Source organism: Rana temporaria, chromosome 11 (genome assembly GCF_905171775.1).
Source record: "Rana temporaria chromosome 11, aRanTem1.1, whole genome shotgun sequence".
In the NCBI taxonomy this organism is placed as follows: Eukaryota; Metazoa; Chordata; class Amphibia; order Anura; family Ranidae; genus Rana; species Rana temporaria.
This window is the reverse complement of record NC_053499.1, coordinates 143,524,224-143,548,400: the sequence shown is the minus strand read 5'-3', so window position 1 is coordinate 143,548,400 and position 24,177 is coordinate 143,524,224. Positions and strand designations below refer to the sequence as shown.

Sequence of the window (24,177 nt, the reverse complement as noted above, 5' to 3'; positions counted from 1 at the left end):
TAGCCGCAGAATTTGAATTCCGCCGGAGGAATTACGATCCGCCGCCTCAAGTTTGGAGGTAAGTGTTTTGTGAATTACCCACTTGCCTCTAAAACTTGCGGCGGCGGATCTTAAATCAGATAGATTACGCGGATCTAAAGATCCGCTGATCTATCTGAATCTAGCCCAGGGACTTTTTTTTTCTGCAAAAAGCAGTGTTTTGCATGCAATAGAATTCAATGGACCTGCATCAAAAACGCAAGTGCCGCGATTTGCGTTTTGTGATTTTTTTTTACCTGTTTATAGCTGGTTGTTAAAGGAAATGTAAAAAAATAAAAATAAATGGCTAAAAAAATAAAAAAACGCAACATGCATAGGTGTGAATCGAGCCTTAAAGCGGTAGTTCACCCTCACTGGCTTGATTTTACCATCGAGACAGGCATTGTAGCGCGAGCTACAGTATGCCTGTCCCGATTTTTTTAACCCCGGACTCACCTTGTAATCGGAGATCGTATTTTTCGGCTCCCGCGGGGAATGGGCGTGCCTATAGAGAGGGAGGATGATTGACGGCCGGCCCTGGCACGTCACTCTCCCCGAAGACAGCCGGAGTAGGTCTCGGCTCTTCACGGCGCCTGCGCACAGGCTATGCGCAGGCGTCGTGAAGAGCCAAGCCTATTTCGGCTATTTCCGGAGAAGCGTGACGCGCCAGAGCCGGCCGTCAATCATCCTCCGTCTCCATAGGCACGCCCATTCCCCGGTATCTTCGATCTACGCGTACAAGGTGAGTACGGGGGTAAAAAATTCGGGACAGGCATACTGTAGCTCGCGCTACAATGCCTGTCTCGATGGTAAAAGAAAAAAAAATTTTTTTTTTTTCGTTGATAGGGTGAACCCCCGCTTTAAAGTGGAACTTTAGTCAGAAAATGACGTCCTACTAGATCACTTCAGGCTGGCCCCTTTTGCAGGTATAGCCATGTAAAACATTAAAAATAAGTGTCTATACTGTTTAAAATCTAATACACTGTCTCACCCTACTCTGCACATGCTCAGTTGCTCTCCATTTTTGGCATTGTGCCGAAAATTTGAGCCACTAGAGGCTGATCTGCTGACAGCTTAAAGGGGTTGTAAAGGTTTGTTTTTCTTTTTTTTAAATAGAATCTTTTAAGCTAGTGCATTGTTGGTTCACTTACCTTTTCTTTCGATTTCCCTTCTAAATGTTTTCGTTCTTTGTCTGAATTTCTCACTTCCTGTTTCTCCTCAGTAAACTTGCCACCATCATCCGAGCGGTGGTTAGTCAGCCAGAACAGCTTACTGAACGGCTTACTGAGGAGGAACAGGAAGTGAGAAATTCAGACAAAGAAAAAAAACATTTAGAAGGGAAATAGAAGGAAAAGGTAAGTGAACCAACAATGCACTAGCTTAAAAGGAACCTATTTAGAAAATAAAAAACAAACCTTTACAACCCCTTTAAAGATTTACTGCTGCTCAGGGGTTCTGGGCTTCAGCAAAATGGCAGCCTCCAGCAAGAAGAAACAGGAGCAATGCTGGAGGAAATTTACAGCACATTTGGTAGATAATTAATGTGGAATGTATGTTCCTTGCTAAAGAACAAAGTTTCACTTTAAAAAATGGCACCAAGTTGTTCCTTTCTGCCACCAAATTCAAACCTGAACTTTGTATGTAAAAGCAGAGAGAGCTTACAGAGCACGGCCTTCAGGAAGTACTGGCCTCTGCTTTCTACTGACCCTGTGAGGTGGTCTGTAAAGACCTGCTTGCAGCCATCACACAACACGCCCTGCTAAGGCCGCTATTCACATTCTGCTCCAAGAAAACACAACCCATCAGCACATTGTTATAGAAGATCTGCCAATGTAACAAAGAGGGAAAAGCACTAGGACGTTTGCTTATAAAGTGAAGCAGAAAGCGCCCACCTGACCTCGTCCGCAGTGCCTATAATACTGCAGCGTGCGGGTCACCCCTCTCCTCACCAGAGTCTAGAATGGGTACTGAGATACATACAGAGTGACAGTAAAGATGTGCCTCCCGAGAAACCCCTGCCCAGAAATTTCCGCCATCTCCACGTCCACCTGTATCTCAGCCGGTCCAGTCAGTGGTTTGGTGAGGATCAGTTCTCCCCGGTGTCTGCCAGCTTGCCGCACCTCCAGGCCGCGCTGAACTTTGCCTCTTGTGATGGTGAAGCGTTGGCCATCTCCTGGAGACCGCGGTGCCGTCATGGTGAACAGGACTCGAGGAACCGGCAGCTGGGACTGTACGCCAATGTAGTGAAAGGAGACGGAATGGGGGGCTTCCAGGCATGCGGCACTGCCCACGTGGCATGGCGTCCGTTCACACTGACTGCGGAAACAGGAGGAGACCGGGTGAGAGGACTGAGCAGATACAAGATGGAGGAGCACAGGTAACAAACATTTATGAGGTGATGTAGTCTAACCCAGCAGCTAAAAGCCGGTGGGAGAAACCTGGATGAGAGACACGGAGGGCAATATTCTCCACAATCCTCCTGCTGTCCGGGCCCCTCTGTGTGCTGGGGCCCCCTACATGAGGGCTGGTGGTCCCCCCCTATCAGCGGCCCTGGATGTAATCACCCCACTCCCTCCTCCTGCTGTCCGGGCCCCTCTGTGTGCTGGGGCTCCCTACATGAGGGCTGGTGGTCCCCCCCCTATCAGCGGCCCTGGATGTAATCACCCCACCCCCTCCTCCTGCTGTCCGGGCCCCTCTGTGTGCTGGGGCTCCCTACATGAGGGCTGGTGGTCCCCTCCCCTATCAGCGGCCCTGGATGTAATCACCCCACCCCCTCCTCCTGCTGTCCGGGCCCCTCTGTGTGCTGGGGCTCCCTACATGAGGGCTGGTGGTCCCCCCCTATCAGCGGCCCTGGATGTAATCACCCCACCCCCTCCTCCTGCTGTCCGGGCCCCTCTGTGTGCTGGGGCCCCCTACATGAGGGCTGGTGGTCCCCCCCCTATCAGCGGCCCTGGATGTAATCACCCCACCCCCTCCTCCTGCTGTCCGGGCCCCTCTGTGTGCTGGGGCCCCCTACATGAGGGCTGGTGGTCCCCCCCTATCAGCGGCCCTGGATGTAATCACCCCACCCCCTCCTCCTGCTGTCCGGGCCCATCTGTGTGCTGGGGCCCCCTACATGAGGGCTGGTGGTCCCCTCCCCTATCAGCAGCCCTGGATGTAATCACCCCACCCCCTCCACCTTGTCCAATCAGAGAATGCCTTGCATTCATTGAGAGAAATGTGAAATCTGTGAATGGCGCCAGTGCTGTGCAAGTGACCTCTCTGTGTATAATATGCAGCTGCTCAGCCTGGGACACAGAAGATAGGGGTCACTTTAACAGCAGTCCCAAAGGTATGTAATTTGCATGTTTACGTTAAAGAGGAACATCAACCCCCCCCCCCTTTTTTTTTAACTCACAGTTCGTTCTAGATTCACATACTCGCCTGCCCAGTGAATCCAGGGTTGTCCTGCTGCAATCCTCTGCTCCGTTGCCACAGCCCAGGTCCTGTGCGTCTTCTTCTGTAACCTCATTGGGAGCTGGTGGTCTCTTCTGAGTTCAGACAGCCCCTGATGTTGCTGCTGCAGCCTTAAAGTGGAGGTTCACCCAAAAAAGCAATTTTTAACATTCGATTGAGGCCTAATTCCGGGAAGCAGAATCGGGTGTTTTGATTAAAATCAATGCAGTACTTACCTTTTTTGAGATAGAGGTTCTCCCGCCGCTTCCGGGTATGGGCTGCGGGACTGGGCGTTCCTATTTGATTGACAGCCTTCCGACCGTCGCATACAGCGAGTCACCAGTTTCCGAAAGTAGCCGAACGTCGGTGCGCAGGCGCCGTATAGCGCCGCACCGACGTTCGGCAACTCGTGACGCGCTGTATGCGACCATCGGAAGGCTGTCAATCAAATAGGAACGCCCAGTCCCGCAGCCCATACCCGGAAGCTGCGGGAGAACATCTATCTCAAAAAAGGTAAGTACTGCATTGATTTTAAATCAAAACACCCGATTCTGCTTCCCGTAATTAGGCCCAATCGAATGTTAAAAAAAAAAATTTCGGGTGAACTCCCGCTTTAAGGAATATGTTATGTGTGTATTCCAGGAGGCAACAGGGAGGAGGAGATGTAGTACTTGCCTCCGCAAATATGGTGGCAGGTGGGCAGGACTGGCATAACAAAAACCATATAGGGATAGGAGTGCAATAATGCTTTGTGTATCTATTGAGTAAAAGTTTACTTTTACCAGCCCTTTTAAAAACAATGGGCCAGATTCTCATACATTTACGTTGCTCCTGGGCAGCGTAACGTATGTGATTTACGTTACACCGCCGCAGGTTTACAGCCCGATTCTCAGAACACTTACCTGTAAACTTGCGGCGGTGTATCGTTAAATCGCTCGACGCAAGCCCGCCCAATTCAAATGGGGCGGGCACCATTTAAATTAGGCGCGCTCCCGCGCCGAGCGTACTGCGCATGCTCCGTCGGGTAAATTACCCGACGTGCATTGCGCTAAATGACGTCGCATCGACGTCATTTGCTTAGACGTTAACGTAAATGGCGTCCAGCGCCATTCACGGACGTCTTACGCAAACGACGTAATTTTTTTAAATTTCGACGCGGGAAAGACGGCCATACTTAACATTGGTTGCCCCTCATAATAGCAGGGGCAACTTTATGCGCCGTAAAGGACTACGGAAACTACGTAAATTCTCTGCGTCGAGCGCGCGTACGTTCGGGAATCGCCGTAATTTGCTAATTTACATAAGCGACGGGGAAAACGACGTCCGCGACACCTAGCGGCGGGAAACAAAATTGCATTTTAGATCTGACAGCGTAAGAGTCTTACGCCTGTCAGATCTGATGGGCATCTATGCGTAACTGATTCTAAGAATCAGTCGCATAGATACCCGGGGGGCAGATGAGGAGTTACGACGGCGCAAATGGTGTTGCGCAGTCGTAACGCCTTTGAGAATCTGGGCCAATGCCCTTGTTTCGTCAGATTTGGCGACCCGTCGGAATTGGTAACGGAAGTGACGTTCCGTCGCCGCCATCTTGCTACAACCGGCACTCCGCCATAGTAAGGAGACTCCAAGGAGGGGGAAAGCGGACATCTTGTTACACCCGCCGGAGTTTTCCTTTTTACATTTAATTTTAACAGGAAAGTGAGTTTATATAATGAAATACAGGACTTAGAAGTCCGTCTGACTTGTTAGATATTGAATTTTAAAAGCAGCGAACTTCTGTCAGAGTTGCAAACCTGTGAGATGAGCAGGCTTGCAGATACTTTTAAAATTCAACATCGTAACAGTCAGACGGAGTTCTAAGTACTGGATTTCAGTATATAAACCGCACTGTTAAATATACCGTATTTATCGGCGTATACCGCGCACTATTTTGCCCTGAAAATCAGGGCAAAATCGTGGGTGCGCGATATACGCCGATACCCGCACTGAGTTTGAATACTGCGCCGACATATACCGAGCGCAGTACACTCGTGTATAGTCGGGCAGTCTCGGCTACACTCGCGCTCACGTCCTGTACGTCAGCGCGAGCATTGCCAACTATACGCGAGTGTACTGCGCTCGGTATATGCCGGCGCAGTATTCAAACTCTGCGCGGGAAACGAGCGAGGAGGACGCCGCACCTGACGAAGAGGACACCCAAAGCCGCAGACGGACGCCGGACCCGACGAGGCCGCCGATGGACGCCGTGCAAGACACCAAACTGTAAGTACAAAAATCTTTTTTTCACAGGAATTTCGGGGCAACTTTAGGGGTGCGCGCTATACGCGGGAGCGCGCTATACCCCAATAAATACGGTAAGTGTAAAAAGGACAACTCTGGTGGGTGTAACAAGATGTCCGCTTTCCTCTTCTCAGAGTATCCTTACTATGGAGGAGTGGCGGGGTGTAGCAAGATGGCGGCGATGGAACATCACTTCTGTTACCAATACCGACAGGTCACCACATCTGACGAAACACCATCCCTGTGTGACTGCTACCGTGTTTCCCCGAAAATAAGACCTACCCTGAAAATAAGACCTAGTGCTATTTTCCAGGAGAGCTGCGATAAAAGCTCTACCCCGAAAATAAGCCCTAGTTTAAAATGCTTGTAAAATCCTATAATCCACGCTATTACAGTATTATATAATGTACAATGTGTGTTTTTCTGCAACATAATTGCAGGGAAGAGAGCTCCGGTGGGTCACAGAAGTGCAGAGCGGCGCTATAATGAAGGTATTTGGCACAATTATATTACAGAAACACACACATTGTACATTACCGTATTTATCGGCGTATACCTCGCACTTTTTTGCCCTGAAAATCAGGGCAAAATCGTGGGTGCGAGGTATACGCCGATACCCGCGCCGAGTTTTGAATACTGCGCCGACATATACCGAGCGCAGTACACTCGGGTATAGTTGGGCAGTCTCGGCTCCTTCCGCGCTCACGTCCTGGACGTCAGCACGGGTAGCCGAGCATTGCCGACAATACACGAGCGTACTGCGCTCTGTATATGTCGGCGCAGTATTCAAACTCGGGGCAGGGAGAACGCGAGGACGCCGCAGAAGGACGCCGGACCCGCCGAAGAGGACACCCGACCCGCCGAAGAGGACACCAGAAGCCGCAGAAGGACGCCGGACCCGACGAGGCCGCCGATGGACGTCGCGCAAGACACCAGAACTGTAAGTACAAAAAAAACAAAAAAACTTTTTTCCACAGGATTGGTGGCCACTTTAGGGGTGCGCGGTATACGCGGGAGCGCGTTACACCACGATAAATACGGTATATACTACTGTAATAGAGTGGATTATAGGATTTTACAAGTATTTTAACTCAGTTCACACTGGGGAGAGAAGACATCACATTACATGGTAAGACCTACTCAGAAAATAAGCCCTATTGTGTCTTTTGTTGCCAAAATTAATATAAGACCCAGGCTTATTTTCGGGCAAACACGGTATCTTATCTCAACAGTTGTTAGGAGACAGGGTGATTGTTTTGAGTGCTTAGAGCTCCACCTTGAGGTCAATCAACATATTTTCTGGCATTTCACAGCTAAACCATTCTTCCTGTAAAGGACGCCCCTTCCTAAACCCATCGTAAAATCTTCTTCTACAGCTACTCTACATGCCCCTGTCCTTCAAACCGAGGAATTCATTTATTTGGCTTCCTCTGAAGCCTTTCCAAGTCTTCTATAATCTCTCAACCATGAAGAAGAAATCATACTCACTATGCAGAGGTCTTCATGTAGGTTGTGTTGTGTTTGGGTTTGGGGCACTCTGGGCGGACGCACGTGAAGCCGCCATACAGATTGACGCAGGTCTGTCCTCCAGCACAGGCGTTCTGCTCTGACACGCACTCATCGATATCTGAGAGGAAAAGAATCGGATGGTGAGGCGGTCATGTGATAACCGTCTGGGTATTTGTGTCATAGATAGAGCGACTTACCCTGGCAGCTGTTCTGTGAAGAATCCAGCAGATACCCCTGTGGGCAGACACATTGGTACGATCCAGGAGTATTGACACATTCATGGACACAAATCTTCACAAGTGCACTTCCATGGAACAAACTGCACTCATCGATGTCTGCGGGGGAGGGGGGAGAGAAACCAATAAAAACTTACGGTCATCCTATTATACCACAAAGTGTGTTTGGGGTTCACTGGGGGGAATTCTGTTGAGCTTTCCTAAAATATATCAAGCCAAAGTGTCCTTTATGTTTTGGATAGACTAGGTCTAAAAGGCTATTTTGCTACCTGTGTCCCATTGGGGAGATTTCTCTGTACTTCCTTTCTTGTAGGCACAAAAGAAAGTGATGGGTGATCTCCTCAAAGATACGATAGTTGGCACCAGGACAGGCATTAACATTGGACCATGGGGATGGGGGAAACTCCATATTAATGGCCATGGGGGCAACTGCATATTAATGGCCATGGGGATGGGGGCAACTGCATATTAATGTCCATGGGGATGGGGGAAACTCCATATTAATGGCCATGGGGATGGGGGCAACTCCATATTAATGGCCATGGGGATGGGGGGGAAACTCCATATTAATGATTATGGGGATGGGGGGGGCAACTTCATATTAATGACCATGGGTATGGGGACAACTCCATATTAAAGGCCATGGGGATGGGGGCAACTCCATATTAATGGGGATGGGGGCAACTCCATATTGATGGGGATGGGGGCAACCTCATTTTACTGGCCATGGGGATGGGGGGACAACTCCATATTAATGGCCATGGGTATGGGAAGAACTCCATATTAATGGCCATGGAAGCAACTCCATATTAATGGCCATGGGGGCAACTCCATATTAATGGCCATGGGGATGGGGGCAACTCCATATTAATGGCCATAGAGCGATGGCACAACTCCATATTAATGGCCATAGAGCGATGGCACAACTCCATATTAATGGCCATGGGGATGGGGGGGGGGGGCAACTTCATATTAATGACCATGGGTATGGGGACAACTCCATATTAAAGGCCATGGGGATGGGGGCAACTCCATATTGATGGGGATGGGGGCAACTCCATATTGATGGGGGTGGGGGCAACTCCATATTGATGGGGGTGGGGGCAACTCCATATTGATGGGGGTGGGGGCAACTCCATATTGATGGGGGTGGGGGCAACTCCATATTGATGGGGGTGGGGGCAACTCCATATTGATGGGGGTGGGGGCAACTCCATATTGATGGGGGTGGGGGCAACTCCATATTGATGGGGGTGGGGGCAACTCCATATTGATGGGGGTGGGGGCAACTCCATATTGATGGGGGTGGGGGCAACTCCATATTGATGGGGATGGGTGCAACTCCATATTGATGGGGATGGGGGCAACTCCATATTGATGGGGATGGGGGAAACCTCATTTTACTGGCCATGGGGATGGGGAGAACTCTATAATAATGGCCATGGGGGCAACTCCATATTAATGGCCATGGGTATGGGGACAACTCTATAATAATGGCCATGGGGGCAACTCCATATTAATGGCCATGGGGATGGGGGCAACTCCATATTAATGGCCATAGAGCGATGGGACAACTCCATATTAATGGCCATTGGAGGATGGGAGAAACTCCACATTGATTGCCATGGTTTTGGAATTGGATGTCCAACAAGCTCACAGAGGTGTGATGGACAGATATCCATAGACTTAGCCATGGGGATGGGAGCAACTCCTTATTAATGGTCATAGAGGGGTGGGGTAACTCCATATTAATGGGCATTGGAGAATGGGAGAAACTCCACATTGATGGCCATGATTTTGGAAGTGGATGTCCAACAAGCTTATACTGTAGAGGTGTGATAGTCAGGTATCCCTAGGCTTGGCCATGTAGTTTATAAACCAGTCTATATGTGATGACTAGATAAAGAATGGAGTGCCTAATAGTGGAGTGTTTCTGTTCCTATAAAGACCATACCTTCCCTACTGCACTGCAAACCTTGTGAAGAGGAACCTAATTGCTGGTAAACAAAACCAGCTCTTCCAATAAACACTTCAGATCCAGTAAAATGCTTATTAACTCCTGGACTGTCAATGACCTTCTCTTCTAGAAGCTTTGAGATCCATGGATGCCAACATACCACCGGCCACTGCCACCTGCTCCGCAATCCCCACAGAGCTGAGAAAATCCCTGTCGACTTCTGTAGGATTGGAAATAAGAACAGAAGGAGATTGTAGAGCAGTGCACAATGGGAGATAGTCTGCAGGATATCTGCAGACTGGTGCCAGAGAGGCGAGTGTCACGAACACCATTACACTCACATTGCTCAATGTGGTCACCCATGTTCTGGCCGGGTTCACACCTAATACCAATGCGGGTCCCAGCAGGGGTTCTATGCGTTCCCGTTCACCATTTCAGGTCCGGTTTTAGCCTGAATTTTTGGCTTATTTCGGACCTGAAACCGACCACAGGGCTCCTGTGAAAATTCACACTGGAGCTGCAGGGAGATATGTGAACTGGCTCCATAGAGAGCCGGTCAAAATATCTATGCTATTGCGAATTGAATGCAGAGAATCTACATCCAATTCGCAATGGTGTCAACCGAGCCTCAGCCTAGGTCTTGCACAGTTGTACTGAAATTGTTCACTCTCTGATTTCACTGCACACTGCCCTCCTCACTTCTTGGCTGGAAGTTCTTTCTTCCCCAGATTGACTGCCCCTGGCCTGCCCCTTTCATTCACTAGGTTTACCTTGTGGCCTTTACCAAGGGTTGTCTGCATGTACATGTAATCTTCCTAGGAAAACCCATGTCCTACAAGGAAAGGAGGAACCAAGGAAGATCAAATATAAGCAAATTGAACTTCATCTTTAAAGTGCAACTGTTATATACAAAAGATATATAAAACTAATATAAGTATCTGAAAGTATGCTTTGCAAGGTGCCAGCTGTGCACCCTAAAAGCCCCAAACCTGGGCGCTCTCATGGTGTATTTTCCAGCTGACTGCTGGAGAAATGCCCATAATTCTGTTTTTTTTAAGCCCATTAATTACCTTTTAATTAAATTAAATAACTCAACATTGCGTCCATGTTGAAGATTAGATCCCCAGCAAACTGTGCACTACATTCTGTTAATTGAAGACCTTCCCTCTAACACACATTCTGTATTGGAACATTGTGAGGGCACAGTCCTCTCACAAAGATTTGGCAGTGCGGCCAATACTTACACAATACCCCCTTACCACCATATACCCCCCTCCCTTCCCCCACTGGTTACCCTGACAGGCGCCTCCTGTCTGGATCACATAGCCAGCGTCGCAGGTACAGTGCTGAGTCCCGTGAAAGGAGGAACACTTGGCGGGACGAAGAAGGGTCGTGTTGGTGGCAGGCGGTGACTCTGTGGACAGAGAAACTGGCATTGACACAGGGCATGGTGAGATTGTGTTGCAGCCGAATCATTAACAAACCAGAGAGACAACACCAGATATCTGTACCAGGGTCAGTCTGATGATGCAGAGATCTCCAGATTCCAGAGCACAATGCCAGAATATAAACCCATGCCTACAACAGAGATCAGGTGGAAAGCTTGCATGTACAGGCCCAAGCTCTAATGTCACAAAATTGTATATGGCTACTCAGAAATTGTGCAAATGTATGACTTTTAGGATCTTCAAACACAATGTTGCTTATATAATGGAATCTAATTGGATATGGGAAATTGGATAGGGCTGCCCAACTCTTCTTGTTAAAAAGCAAGAAGAGTTGCTTTTTAACAAGAAGCTCGCTTTTTAACAAGAAGAGTTGGGCAGCTCCTGCAGACCTTTTTCGTGCCTCCTGCCCTCTTCCCTGCTGTGAGTTCAACAGCAGGAGTGGTGGCAGACAGGCAAGTACATACTGAAGAGGAATACACCCTGCCATTCTTCCCACCTCTGCAATGTGGTGCCTGTGACTTCTAACGACTGCAGTGGCAGCAGGAGAGGAGTCCACTCATGCTGCTAAGTGGTGCGGCCGCAGTTTGGACAGGACTGTCACTCGGTGTCTGGACTGTGGTCCGTCATATAGCGATGCCTGCTCTATGGTTATCAAATACAGTCTAGAGCAGGGGTCATCAAGCTATGGCCCTGCAGGTGTTCAGGAACTACAATTCATATCATGCCTAGTTATGTCTGTGAATGTCAGTGTGTTACAATGCCTCATGGGAAGTGTAGTTCCGCAACAGCTGGAGGGCCGTAGTTTGAGGATCCCTGGTCTAGAGTAATGTAGTGTGGTTATGTCCTCGGCTGTGCAGTCCTGCCTATAGTCATGCAGTACCATCTGCAGTCAGAACACTCTAAAGTCATTCAGTAAAGCTTATAGTCATGTATTAGGCCTAGTACACACGAGAGGATTTATCCGCGGATACGGTCCACCGGACCGTTTCCGCGGATAAATCCTCTCGAGGATTTGCGAGGATTTTGATCCGATGGAGTGTACTCACCATCGGATCGAAATCCCATCGCGATGACGTGTCGCGCCGTCGCCGCGATGATGACGCGGCGACGTGCGCGACGCTGTCATATAAGGAATTCCACGCATGTGTCGAATCATTACGACGCATGCGGGGGATTCATTCGGACGGATTGATCCGGTGAGTCTGTACAGATCAGCGGATCAATCCGTTGGGATGGATTCAAGCGGATAGATTTTAAAGCATGTCTTAAAATTTTTATCCGCTTGAAATCCATCCCAGGGGATAAAAATCCGCGGAAACAGATCCGCTGGATTGTACACACCAGGGGATCTATCCGCTGGAGCCGGTCCACGGATCAATTCCAGCGGATGGATCCTCTCGTGTGTACGGGGCCTCACAGTCTATGGACATGTAATACCGTACAGAACAGTCTGTGGTCATGAAGTTATTCCAGTTCTGATTGAAAGGAGCACAAAGATCAGCTGTTCTCCTGGAAATGTATACTACGGCCCGGATTCACATACATCGGCGCATATTTATGCCGCCGTAGTGTATCTCTTTTACGCTACGCCGGCGCAGTGCACAGAGGCAAGCACTGGATTCACAAAGCACTTGCTCCCACTCGCTGTTAAAGATACGCTGGGTTTCCTCGGCGTAAGCCAGCGTAGGTGGAAGTGGGCGTGAGCCATGCTAATGAGGCGTGACCCCATGCAAATGATGGGCCAAGCGTCATAGAAGTACTTAAAATAAATGGCCCATGCGCCGTCCCGTGGCCGCATCCCTGTGCGCATGCTCAGAATCACGTCGGAACTACTCCCTAAGATACGACGGATCATTGCCTACGACGTGAACGTAACCTACGCCTAGTCATATTTACGTACAACGTAAACGACAAAAGATACGACGGCTGTTCCCTGGTCCATACCTTTGCATGAGTTGCGCCTCCTATATGGGGAATAACTTTACGCCGGACGTACGAGGCGCAACTACATTCATTAATCGGCGTATCTCCCTCATTTGCATATGTGCATAGAAAATCAATGGGAGCGGCAAATGCGCCCAGCGTAAATATGCGCCCACGATACGACGGCGTAGGAAAGTTACGTCGGTCGTATGAAGCCTATTTTTAGGCGTATCTCAGTTTATGGGCACGGCGCATAGATACGACGGCGCATACTTACACTTACGCGGCGTATCTGGAGATACGTCGGCGTAAGTGCTTTGTGAATCCGGGTCTATGTGTCTGGGCCAGGGCTGCCAACTTTTTGTAAATTTACGAACAGTTTGTAAAATCCATAATTGTTGCATCTGTCCATAAATGTCAGTTACGGACATTCAACCTACATGTCCGTAATGGACATTCAAGGACAGATGCAAAAAAGTACGGATTTTACAAACTGTTCGTAAATTTACTGAAAGTTGGCAACCCTGGTCTGGGCTTACACCTGTCCGCAGAAGAGAAGTGACCAATTAAATTTCCCAGGTCATTCCGGGACACCCAGACGCTCATAAAACACGTTCTGCACCACAGATGTGTGTGAGAGTGAACGCAGCCTCACACCTCCTTACGGGAGAACTGGTCAATTTATCTTCCCGTATTCTCTGACTCCCCAGATATTGTGGTCCTGCAAGAGCCAGTACTGCCTGAACATAGTGGGTACGCTGGCATTTACAGTTCACCAGTAGCTGGTAAGCCAGAGATAGTTTAACAGTTGATGTGTAAATATTCACAGAGACAAAATCTGTTAAATGTAAAAATGCAAACAGCCAATCAGAAGCGAGCATGTGTGATGTTCCATACCTGTGCAGCTGGCTGCTTGTCCGCTCCAGGTCTGGTTGTCCAGGCAGGTTCTGGTCTCAGAGCCCAGCAGGTGGAACCCCAAATCACACAAGAAATGCACTTCATGTCCTACTTTCAGCTTTCCGCCCAGCAAGCGTCCATGACGAGGAGACTTCAGAGGAGGGCAATTGTCTAGGGTTAGAGGAAAGCAGGGTGATGGGGATTAAATGAATACTGCAGCAGAAAGAAGATGAAAAGGGACAGGAGGGGTGGCGGCGGTGGCATATATTGTAACCGATCCTCTGTATTTTGCTCCTGTGGCAGCTGAATGGCAGGGAGAGGAGAAGCCTACAGATCGGTTCCACCAAATTCCACCCCGCTGCCCATCCTGTTCAAATTATGGGGGTCGGCATGGAAGGATTGCCGTTTACCTGTCACCTGCCCATATTCGGCAGGTAGATCACATTTGATGGGTTGCCAACCTCAGGATTAGGGTGTGCCCAGGCACACTCCTTGCGCACGCCTATGAATACTGTGGTAGAGATTAAATCTCTACCACAATACGTATTAATGTGGCTGTAGGGTCAGTCTTGTTCTGGGGAGATCGGTGTCATGGTCAACTACCAGCAATCATTAGCCAATAGAATGGGCTCTTGATGACATTGGGACTGTGCAGCCAACCACAATGGCCAGGAATCTTTCTTACTGTCCCCGGCCATAAAATGGCTAAAAAATACTAAAATCAGACTGTACCATGTATGGCCAGGTAATGTAGGAGGTGCAGGAAATAAGAGAGGGGGCCCCCGGAATTGCACCCACCTTTCCCGTCTTCCTTCTGCAGATGGGTCCTCAGCTGGTTCAGCCTTCGGCTTAGGGTCCTCATTCCTCGCAGGTAGGACGCCTCATGGTCGGTGAGCAGCTTCTGGACCTGGCGCAAAGTTCGGAGAGCCTCTCGCTGCTCTGAGCAGGTCTGGGGGGGCAAACCACATACCAATCATCACAGAACTCCAACAGCCTGGAAACCCCCTCCATGTACAAGATGTGTGTGTGTGGGGGGGGCTCACCAGGAAGGTGTTCACTCGGTCTTCTTTACCGTTTCCAAATCTTTTGCCTTCTGATTGGCCAGGACGAGAAGCTGGAAACCGGAAGGTTTTTTAACTTCATGCACTCTATGCATGAAGGTAAAAAAACTTTTTTTGTGCAGCAGCCCCCACCAATACTTATCTGAGCCCCAATCTCGATCCAGCGATGTGCATGAGTGACTCTGCCTCCTCAATTGGCTGAGACAGAAGTGGGAGCCATTGGCTCCCATGGCTTTCAATCACAGCCACTGAGCCAATTAAGAAAGAGAGAGGGAACGGGCCGAGCTGTTGCTCTGTGTGTGAATGGACACGCAGAGCCGCAGCCTGGAAGCGAGCAAGCTTGGGTATCCTTATTGCAAGCTGCTTTCTCTGAGAAGAGGAGGAGCGGGGCCGCTTTGTACAAAACCACTGCACAGAGCAGGTAATTATGACATGTTTGTTTTTTGTTTTTAAAAAGGAGACTTTAAAATCACTTTAAGCAAGCTTCTAGCAGGCTTTCAACAAGCTTCAAGTGCTGAAGTCTGCTAGTAGCTTGTTTAAAGTGGCAATCAGCACTCATATTAGGATCTGTGTTTGATTTTAAATGCAGATCATAATTTTAAAGCCTGCTAGCAAGGTGAGGTGTTCCCACTGTGGTCAAGGTGAGGCGTGCCCCCTGTGATCAAGGTATGGTGTGCCCGCTGTGATCAAGGTAAGGTGTGCCCGCTGTGATCAAGGTAAGGTGTGCCCGCTGTGATCAAGGTGAGCCGTGCCCGCTTTGGTCAAGGTGAGGCGTGCCTGCTTTGGTCAAGGTGAGGCGTGCCCGCTGTGGCCAAGGTGAGGCGTGCCCGCTGTGGCCAAGGTGAGGCGTGCCCGCTGTGGTCAAGGTGAGGCGTGCCCGCTGTGGTCAAGGTGAGGCGTGCCCCCTGTGATCAAGGTGAGGCGTGCCCGCTGTGATCAAGGTGAGGTGTGCCCGCTGTGATCAAGGTGAGGTGTGCCCGCTGTGATCAAGGTGAGGTGTGCCCGCTGTGATAACCCGCAGTGACTTGGACTTACCTGGCTAGTGGAGGGGCCCAGAAGATGGAGAGCGACGCAGAGCAGAAAAACCGCCTTCACCATGGTGACAACCTGCAGGGAGGAAAGCAGAGTCAGAGAACGGATGACATCTCCCCCCCCCCCCCAAATTAAAGTATTGATACAATGTTTCATCTTCATAGCCAAAGAATTTGTATAACATTTCTCAAATCCATCCATTGGCTTCCATCTGCTTTATATCATAAAAACATTTCAGAATATCCAGCAGGGACGTTCTCCTCCATCAGGGGACGTTCGCCTCCATCGGGAGACGTTCTCCTCCATCGGGGGACGTTCGCCTCCATCAGGGGACGTTCTCCTCCATCAGGGGACGTTCGCCTCCATCAGGGGACATTCTCCTCCATCACGGGACGTTCGCCTCCATCGGGGACGTTCGCCTCCATCGGGGGACGTTCTCCTCCATCGGGGGACGTTCTCCTCCATCGGGGGACGTTCGCCTCCATCAGGGGACGTTCTCCTCCATCAGGGGACGTTCGCCTCCATCAGGGGACATTCTCCTCCATCACGGGACGTTCGCCTCCATCGGGGGACGTTCGCCTCCATCGGGGGACATTCTACCCCATCGGGGGACGTTCTACCCCATCGGGGGACGTTCTCCTCCATCGGGGGACGTTCTACCCCATCGGGGGACGTTCTACCCCATCGGGGGACGTTCTCCTTCATCGGGGGACGTTCTCCTCCATCGGGGGACGTTCGCCTCCATCGGGGGACGTTCGCCTCCATCGGGGGACGCTCTCCTCCATCGGGGGACGTTCGCCTCCATCGGGCGACGTTCGCCTCCATCGGGGGACGTTCTCCTCCATCAGGGGACGGGACGTTCTCCTCCATCAGGGGACAGGACGTTCTCCTCCATCGGGGGACGTTCGCCTCCATCGGGGGACGTTCTACCCCATCGGGGGACGTTCTCCTCCATCGGGGGACGTTCTACCCCATCGGGGGACGTTCTACCCCATCGGGGGGACGTTCTCCCCCATCGGGGGACGTTCTACCCCATCGGGGGACGTTCGCCTCCATCGGGGGACGTTCGCCTCCATCGGGGGACGTTCGCCTCCATCGGGGGACGCTCTCCTCCATCGGGGGACGTTCGCCTCCATCGGGCGACGTTCGCCTCCATCGGGCGACGTTCTCCTCCATCGGGCGACGTTCGCCTCCATCGGGGGACGTTCTCCTCCATCGGGGGACGTTCTCCTCCATCGGGGGACGTTCTCCTCCATCAGGGGACGGGACGTTCTCCTCCATCAGGGGACAGGACGTTCTCCTCCATCGGGGGACGTTCGCCTCCATCAGGGGACGTTCTCCTCCATCAGGGGACGTTCGCCTCCATCGGGGGACGTTCTACCCCATCGGGGGACGTTCTACCCCATCGGGGGACGTTCTACCCCATCAGGGGACGTTCTACCCCATCGGGGGACGTTCTCCTCCATCGGGGGACGTTCTACCCCATCGGGGGACGTTCTCCTCCATCGGGGGACGTTCTCCTCCATCGGGGGACGTTCTACCCCATCGGGGGACGTTCGCCTCCATCGGGGGACGTTCTCCTCCATCGGGGGACGTTCGCCTCCATCGGGCGACGTTCGCCTCCATCGGGGGACGTTCTCCTCCATCGGGGGACGTTCTCCTCCATCGGGGGACGTTCTCCTCCATCAGGGGACGGGACGTTCTCCTCCATCAGGGGACAGGACGTTCTCCTCCATCAGGGGACAGGACGTTCTCCTCCATCGGGGGACAGGACGTTCTCCTCCATTGGGGGACGTTCGCCTCCATCAGGGGACGTTCTCCTCCATCAGGGGACGTTCTCCTCCATCAGGGGACGTTCTCCTCCATCAGGGGACGTTCTCCTCGACGTTCTCCTCCATCAGGGGACGTTCTCCTCCATCAGGGGACGTTCTCCTCGACGTTCTCCTCCATCAGGGGACGTTCTCCTCCATCAGGGGACGTTCTCCTCGACGTTCTCCTCCATCAGGGGACGTTCTCCTCCATCAGGGGACGTTCTCCTCGACGTTCTCCTCCATCAGGGGACGTTCTCCTCCATCAGGGGACGTTCTCCTCGACGTTCTCCTCCATCAGGGGACGTTCTCCTCCATCAGGGGACGTTCGCCTCGACGTTCTCCTCCATCAGGGGACGTTCTCCCCCATCGGGGGACGTTCGCCTCCATCGGGGGACGCTCTCCTCCATCGGGGGACGCTCTCCTCCATCGGGGGACGCTCTCCTCCATCGGGGGACGTTCGCCTCCATCGGGGGACGCTCTCCTCCATCGGGGGACGTTCGCCTCCATCGGGGGACGTTCGCCTCCATCGGGGGACGCTCTCCTCCATCGGGGGACGTTCGCCTCCATCGGGGGACGTTCTCCTCCATCGGGGGACGTTCGCCTCCATCGGGGGACGTTCTCCTCCATCGGGGGACGTTCGCCTCCATCGGGGGACGTTCTCCTCCATCGGGGGACGTTCGCCTCCATCAGGGGACGTTCGCCTCCATCAGGGGACGTTCGCCTCCATCAGGGGACGTTCTCCTCCATCAGGGGACGTTCGCCTCCATCGGGGACGTTCTCCTCCATCAGGGGACGTTCTCCTCCATCAGGGGACGTTCGCCTCCATCGGGGACGTTCTCCTCCATCGGGGGACGTTCGCCTCCATCGGGGGACGTTCTACCCCATCGGGGGACGTTCTACCCCATCGGGGGACGTTCTCCTCCATCGGGGGACGTTCTACCCCATCGGGGGACGTTCTCCTCCATCGGGGGACGTTCTCCTCCATCGGGGGACGTTCTACCCCATCGGGGGACGTTCGCCTCCATCGGGGGACGTTCTCCTCCATCGGGGGACGTTCGCCTCCATCGGGGGACGTTCGCCTCCATCGGGGGACGCTCTCCTCCATCGGGGGACGTTCGCCTCCATCGGGCGACGTTCGCCTCCATCGGGGGACGTTCTCCTCCATCGGGGGACGTTCTCCTCCATCGGGGGACGTTCTCCTCCATCAGGGGACGGGACGTTCTCCTCCATCAGGGGACAGGACGTTCTCCTCCATCAGGGGACAGGACGTTCTCCTCCATCGGGGGACAGGACGTTCTCCTCCATTGGGGGACGTTCGCCTCCATCAGGGGACGTTCTCCTCCATCAGGGGACGTTCTCCTCCATCAGGGGACGTTCTCCTCCATCAGGGGACGTTCTCCTCGACGTTCTCCTCCATCAGGGGACGTTCTCCTCCATCAGGGGACGTTCTCCTCGACGTTCTCCTCCATCAGGGGACGTTCTCCTCCATCAGGGGACGTTCTCCTCGACGTTCTCCTCCATCAGGGGACGTTCTCCTCCATCAGGGGACGTTCTCCTCGACGTTCTCCTCCATCAGGGGACGTTCTCCTCCATCAGGGGACGTTCTCCTCGACGTTCTCCTCCATCAGGGGACGTTCTCCTCCATCAGGGGACGTTCGCCTCGACGTTCTCCTCCATCAGGGGACGTTCTCCCCCATCGGGGGACGTTCGCCTCCATCGGGGGACGCTCTCCTCCATCGGGGGACGCTCTCCTCCATCGGGGGACGCTCTCCTCCATCGGGGGACGTTCGCCTCCATCGGGGGACGCTCTCCTCCATCGGGGGACGTTCTCCTCCATCGGGGGACGTTCTCCTCCATCGGGGGACGTTCTCCCCCATCACTTTCATTTTCTTGTCAGGGAATAAAAATAATATGAAAATAAAAATCCAAAATGTGGAAGGAGAGCAGCAGGGCAGCATTTCTTTTTTATATAAAATATTGAAGAAAGAGGAAAGAAAATCTGCAGATCTGAGCGAATATCCACCGACTGTCCGGAGATCTGCAGATTATTCCACCTACATAGAGGGTCACTCGTTGTGGGGCCCCCCAGTTTGTAGCATTGATCTACCCCCCCCCCCCACACACACACACACACACACACTTACCGTATGATGAGCTCCGCGATGATCCAGCTACTATGTGACTGCGCAGGATGTGTGCCGACCTCATTACCTCCACATTCCTCTCCGGCCGCCAGTCGCCTCCCCGCACAGCAAACACAGCAACAGGTCTTGTTTGTGAGGGGCTGAGCCATTCCTGCAGAGCATCGCACCGCAACAAATTACAGAACATCACACTTCTTATATAGCTGCAGAGCATTACACCTCATCATCTATAGCTGCAGATCATTACACCTCATATATAGATGCAGAGCACCGCACCGCATCACAACAACTTACAGAACATCATACCTCATCATATATAGCTGCAGATCATTACACCTCATATATAGATGCAGAGCATCGCCCCCCCAATCACAACAAATTACAGAACATTACACTTCATCATATATATACGCAGAGTATCGCACCACATCACAGCAACTTACCTCATCATATATAGCTGCAGATCATTACACCTCATCATATATAGATGCGGCGCATCGCAACAAATTATAGAACATCACACTTCATCATATATAGATGCAGAGCATCGCACCGCATCACAAACAATTAACAGAACATCATACCTCATAATATTTAACTGCAAAGCATTACACCTCATCATATATAGCTGCAGATCATTACACCTCATATATAGATGCAGAGCATCACACCCCATCACAACAAATTACAGAACATCACACTTCATCATATATAGATGCAGAGCATCGCGGCACATCACAACAACTTACAGAACATTATACCTCATCATATATAGCTTCAGATCATTACACTGCATCATATATAGATGCAGATCATTACACCTCATCATATATAGCTGCAGCTCATTACACCTCATCATATATAGCTGCAGATCATTACACCTCATCATATATAGCTGCAGATCATTACACCTCATCATATATAGATGCAGAGCATCAGACCATATCACAACAACTTTACAGAACATCATACCTCATCATATTTAACTGCAGAGCATTACACCTCATCATATAAAGCTGCAGATCATTACACTGCATCATATATCATTACACTGCATATAGATGCAGAGCATCGCACCGCAACAAATTACGGAACATCACACTTCATCATATATAGATGCAGATCATTACACCTCATTACAACAACTTACAGAACATCACACCTCATCATATTTAACTGCAGAGCATTACACCTCATCATATATAGCTGCAGAGCATTACACCTCATTGTATATAGATGCAGAGCATTACACCTCGTCATATATAGATGCAGATTATTACACCTCATCGTATATAAATGCAGAGCATTACACCTCATCATATATAGATGCAGATCATTACACATCACCATATATAGATGAAGATCATTACACCTCATCATATATAGCTGCAGAGCATTACACCTCATCATATATAGCTGCAGAGCATTACACCTCATCATATATAGCTGCAGAGCATTACACCTCATCATATATAGCTGCAGATTATTACACCTCATCGTATATAAATGCAGAGCATTACACCTCGTCATATATAGATGCAGATCATTACACATCACCATATATAGATGCAGAGCATCGCACCACATCACACCTCATATATAGGAAAAGAAAATGACGCTCCAGGTAAGTGATGGAACCAGGTAGGCTGGGGAATGGACTCCTCCCAAGGGTGCTAGGCTCGGCTCCCTGGCAGTACAATTTGGATAAAAGGAATGGAGTGCAGTGATGAGTCTCTTTATTGTAAAAACCATTACATTAATAACACCACAGGACAGGCAAACAGGTAAACGCGTTTCACACAGTGATGTGCTTATTCATTACCAAATATTAATATTTGGTAATGAATAAGCACAGTGTCGCTGTGTGAAACGCGTTTACCTGCACCGGTTTGCCTGTCCTGTGGTGTTATTCAAGTAACGGATTTTACAATAAAGAGACTCATCATTACCTCGGTGTGCAGCCGTCCATTCCTTTTACCAAAACACATAATATATAATATATACACACACAGTATATACCGTATAGGCAGAGCATCACATCTTATCATATACATCTGCAGAGCATTACACCTTATCATATATATCCACCGACATTACACCCTATCGTATATATCTACAGAGAAGCACACTTTATATAAACATGCAGAGCATTACACCTCCTCAGAATTATATGGTAGTGAGGTGTGATGCTCTGCATGCCTATATAAGGTATGATGCTCATTATATATATATATATATATATATATACCTGCAGAGCATTACAGCTCATGATATATATCTGCAGGACATCACACCTTCTATAGGGGGGGTAAATGACAAGGTGAAGTGCTCTGGATGTACAGTATCTCACAAAATTGAGTACACCCCTCACATTTTTGTAAATATTGTATTCTACCTTTTTTTTTTTTTTATAATTGACAATTTTATTAAAATTTTGAATTTTTCAATACAAAAATAACTGCATAGCATACAAGCTTCCAATAATGAACAATGTAACAATAATTACAGACAGTTAAACAATTCAGTTGAATCTGGGATATAACCAAGAAAATGAATACATAATGTTATAGTAGATAAAGTACAGGGATCTCGATGGTGTATATAATATCAGAAGAAAGAAAGAAAGAAAGAAAAGTCCTGAGATACCAGTTCTCCCATATCACACAGTGATAATCTAATCTATCAGCCAATCGAGCTGTTGAGGGAAGTCATGTTGGGAGTTGTAGTTCTCCCTGTGGAGGGAGGTCATGTTGGGAGTTGTAGTTCTCCCTGTGGAGGGAGGTCATGTTGGGAGTTGTAGTTCCTCTGTGGAGGGAGGTCATGTTGGGAGTTGTAGTTCCTCTGTGGAGGGAGGTCATGTTGGGAGTTGTAGTTCCTCTGTGGAGGGAGGTCATGTTGGGAGTTGTAGTTCCTCTGTGGAGGGAGGTCATGTTGGGAGTTGTAGTTCTCCCTCTGGAGGGAGGTAATGTTGGGAGTTGTAGTTCCTCTGTGGAGGGAGGTCATGTTGGAAGTTGTAGTTCCTCTGTGGAGGGAGGTCATGTTGGGAGTTGTAGTTCTCCCTGTGGAGGGAGGTCATGTTGGGAGTTGTAGTTCCTCTGTGGAGGGAGGTCATGTTGGGAGGTGTAGTTCTCCCTGTGGAGGGAGGTCATGTTGGGAGTTGTAGTTCCTCTGTGGACGACATGTTGGGAGTTGTAGTTCCTCTGTGGAGGGAGGTCATGTTGGAAGTTGTAGTTCCTCTGTGGAGGGAGGTCATGTTGGGAGTTGTAGTTCCTCTGTGGAGGGAAGTCATGTTGGGAGGTGTAGTTCTCTCTGTGGAGGGAGGTCATGTTGGGAGTTGTAGTTCTCCCTCTGGAGGGAGGTAATGTTGGGAGTTGTAGTTCCTCTGTGGAGGGAGGTCATGTTGGAAGTTGTAGTTCCTCTGTGGAGGGAGGTCATGTTGGGAGTTGTAGTTCCTCTGTGGAGGGAAGTCATGTTGGGAGGTGTAGTTCTCCCTGTGGAGGGAGGTCATGATGGGAGTTGTAGTTCCTCTGTGGAGGGAGGTCATGTTGGGAGTTGTAGTTCTCCCTGTGGAGGGAGGTCATGTTGGGAGTTGTAGTTCCTCTGTGGAGGGAGGTCATGTTGGGAGTTGTAGTTCTCCCTGTGGAGGGAGGTCATGTTGGGAGTTGTAGTTCCTCTGTGGACGACATGTTGGGAGTTGTAGTTCCTCTGTGGAGGGAGGTCATGTTTGGAGTTGTAGTTCTCCCTGTGGAGGGAGGTCATTTTGGGAGTTGTAGTTCCTCTGTGGACGACATGTTGGGAGTTGTAGTTCCTCTGTGGAGGGAGGTCATGTTGGGAGTTGTAGTTCCTCTGTGGAGGGAGGTCATGTTTGGAGTTGTAGTTCTCCCTGTGGAGGGAGGTCATTTTGGGAGTTGTAGTTCTCTCTGTGGGGGAGGGAGGTCATGTTGGGAGTTGTAGTTCCTATGTGGAGGGAGGTCATGTTGGGAGTTGTAGTTCTCCCTGTGGAGGGAAGTCATGTTGGGAGTCGTAGTTCTCTCTGTGGGGAAGGGAGGTCATGTTGGGAGTTGTAGTTCTCCCTGTGGAGGGAAGTCATTTTGGGAGTTGTAGTTCTCCCTGTGGAGGGAAGTCATGTTGGGAGTTGTAGTTCCTCTGTGGAGGGAGGTCATGTTGGGAGTTGTAGTTCTCTCTGTGGAGGGAGGTCATGTTGGGAGTTGTAGTTCCTCTGTGGAGGGAGGTCATGTTGGGAGTTGTAGTTCCTCTGTGGAGGGAGGTCATGTTGGGAATTGTAGTTCTCCCTGTGGAGGGAGGTCATGTTGGGAGTTGTAGTTCTCCCTGTGGAGGGAGGTCATGTTGGGAGTTGTAGTTCTTCCTGTGGAGGGAGGTCACGTTGGGAGTTGTAGTTCTTCTTTGGAGGGAGGTCATGTTG

At 50.5% G+C, this 24,177-nt stretch overlaps 2 protein-coding genes across 2 annotated transcripts; one reads left to right on the top strand and one right to left on the bottom strand.

Annotated features, from left to right (window-relative positions):
* Nucleotides 1–1,549: 1,549 nt before the first annotated feature.
* LOC120917796 (fibulin-7-like) lies at nucleotides 1,550–19,969 on the bottom strand. Its single transcript, XM_040329343.1, has 8 exons — nucleotides 19,755–19,969; nucleotides 15,803–15,874; nucleotides 14,505–14,655; nucleotides 13,707–13,877; nucleotides 10,733–10,852; nucleotides 7,443–7,580; nucleotides 7,225–7,363; nucleotides 1,550–2,334 (listed from the first exon to the last, which is right to left on the bottom strand). Exons 2-8 carry the CDS (start codon nucleotides 15,863–15,865, stop codon nucleotides 1,974–1,976), a joined length of 1,143 nt encoding a protein of 380 aa, XP_040185277.1. The 5' UTR covers nucleotides 15,866–15,874; nucleotides 19,755–19,969; the 3' UTR covers nucleotides 1,550–1,973.
* LOC120916836 (mucin-1-like) lies at nucleotides 15,864–19,514 on the top strand. Its single transcript, XM_040327779.1, has 2 exons — nucleotides 15,864–15,893; nucleotides 16,038–19,514. Exons 1-2 carry the CDS (start codon nucleotides 15,864–15,866, stop codon nucleotides 19,512–19,514), a joined length of 3,507 nt encoding a protein of 1,168 aa, XP_040183713.1.
* Nucleotides 19,970–24,177: the final 4,208 nt, after the last annotated feature.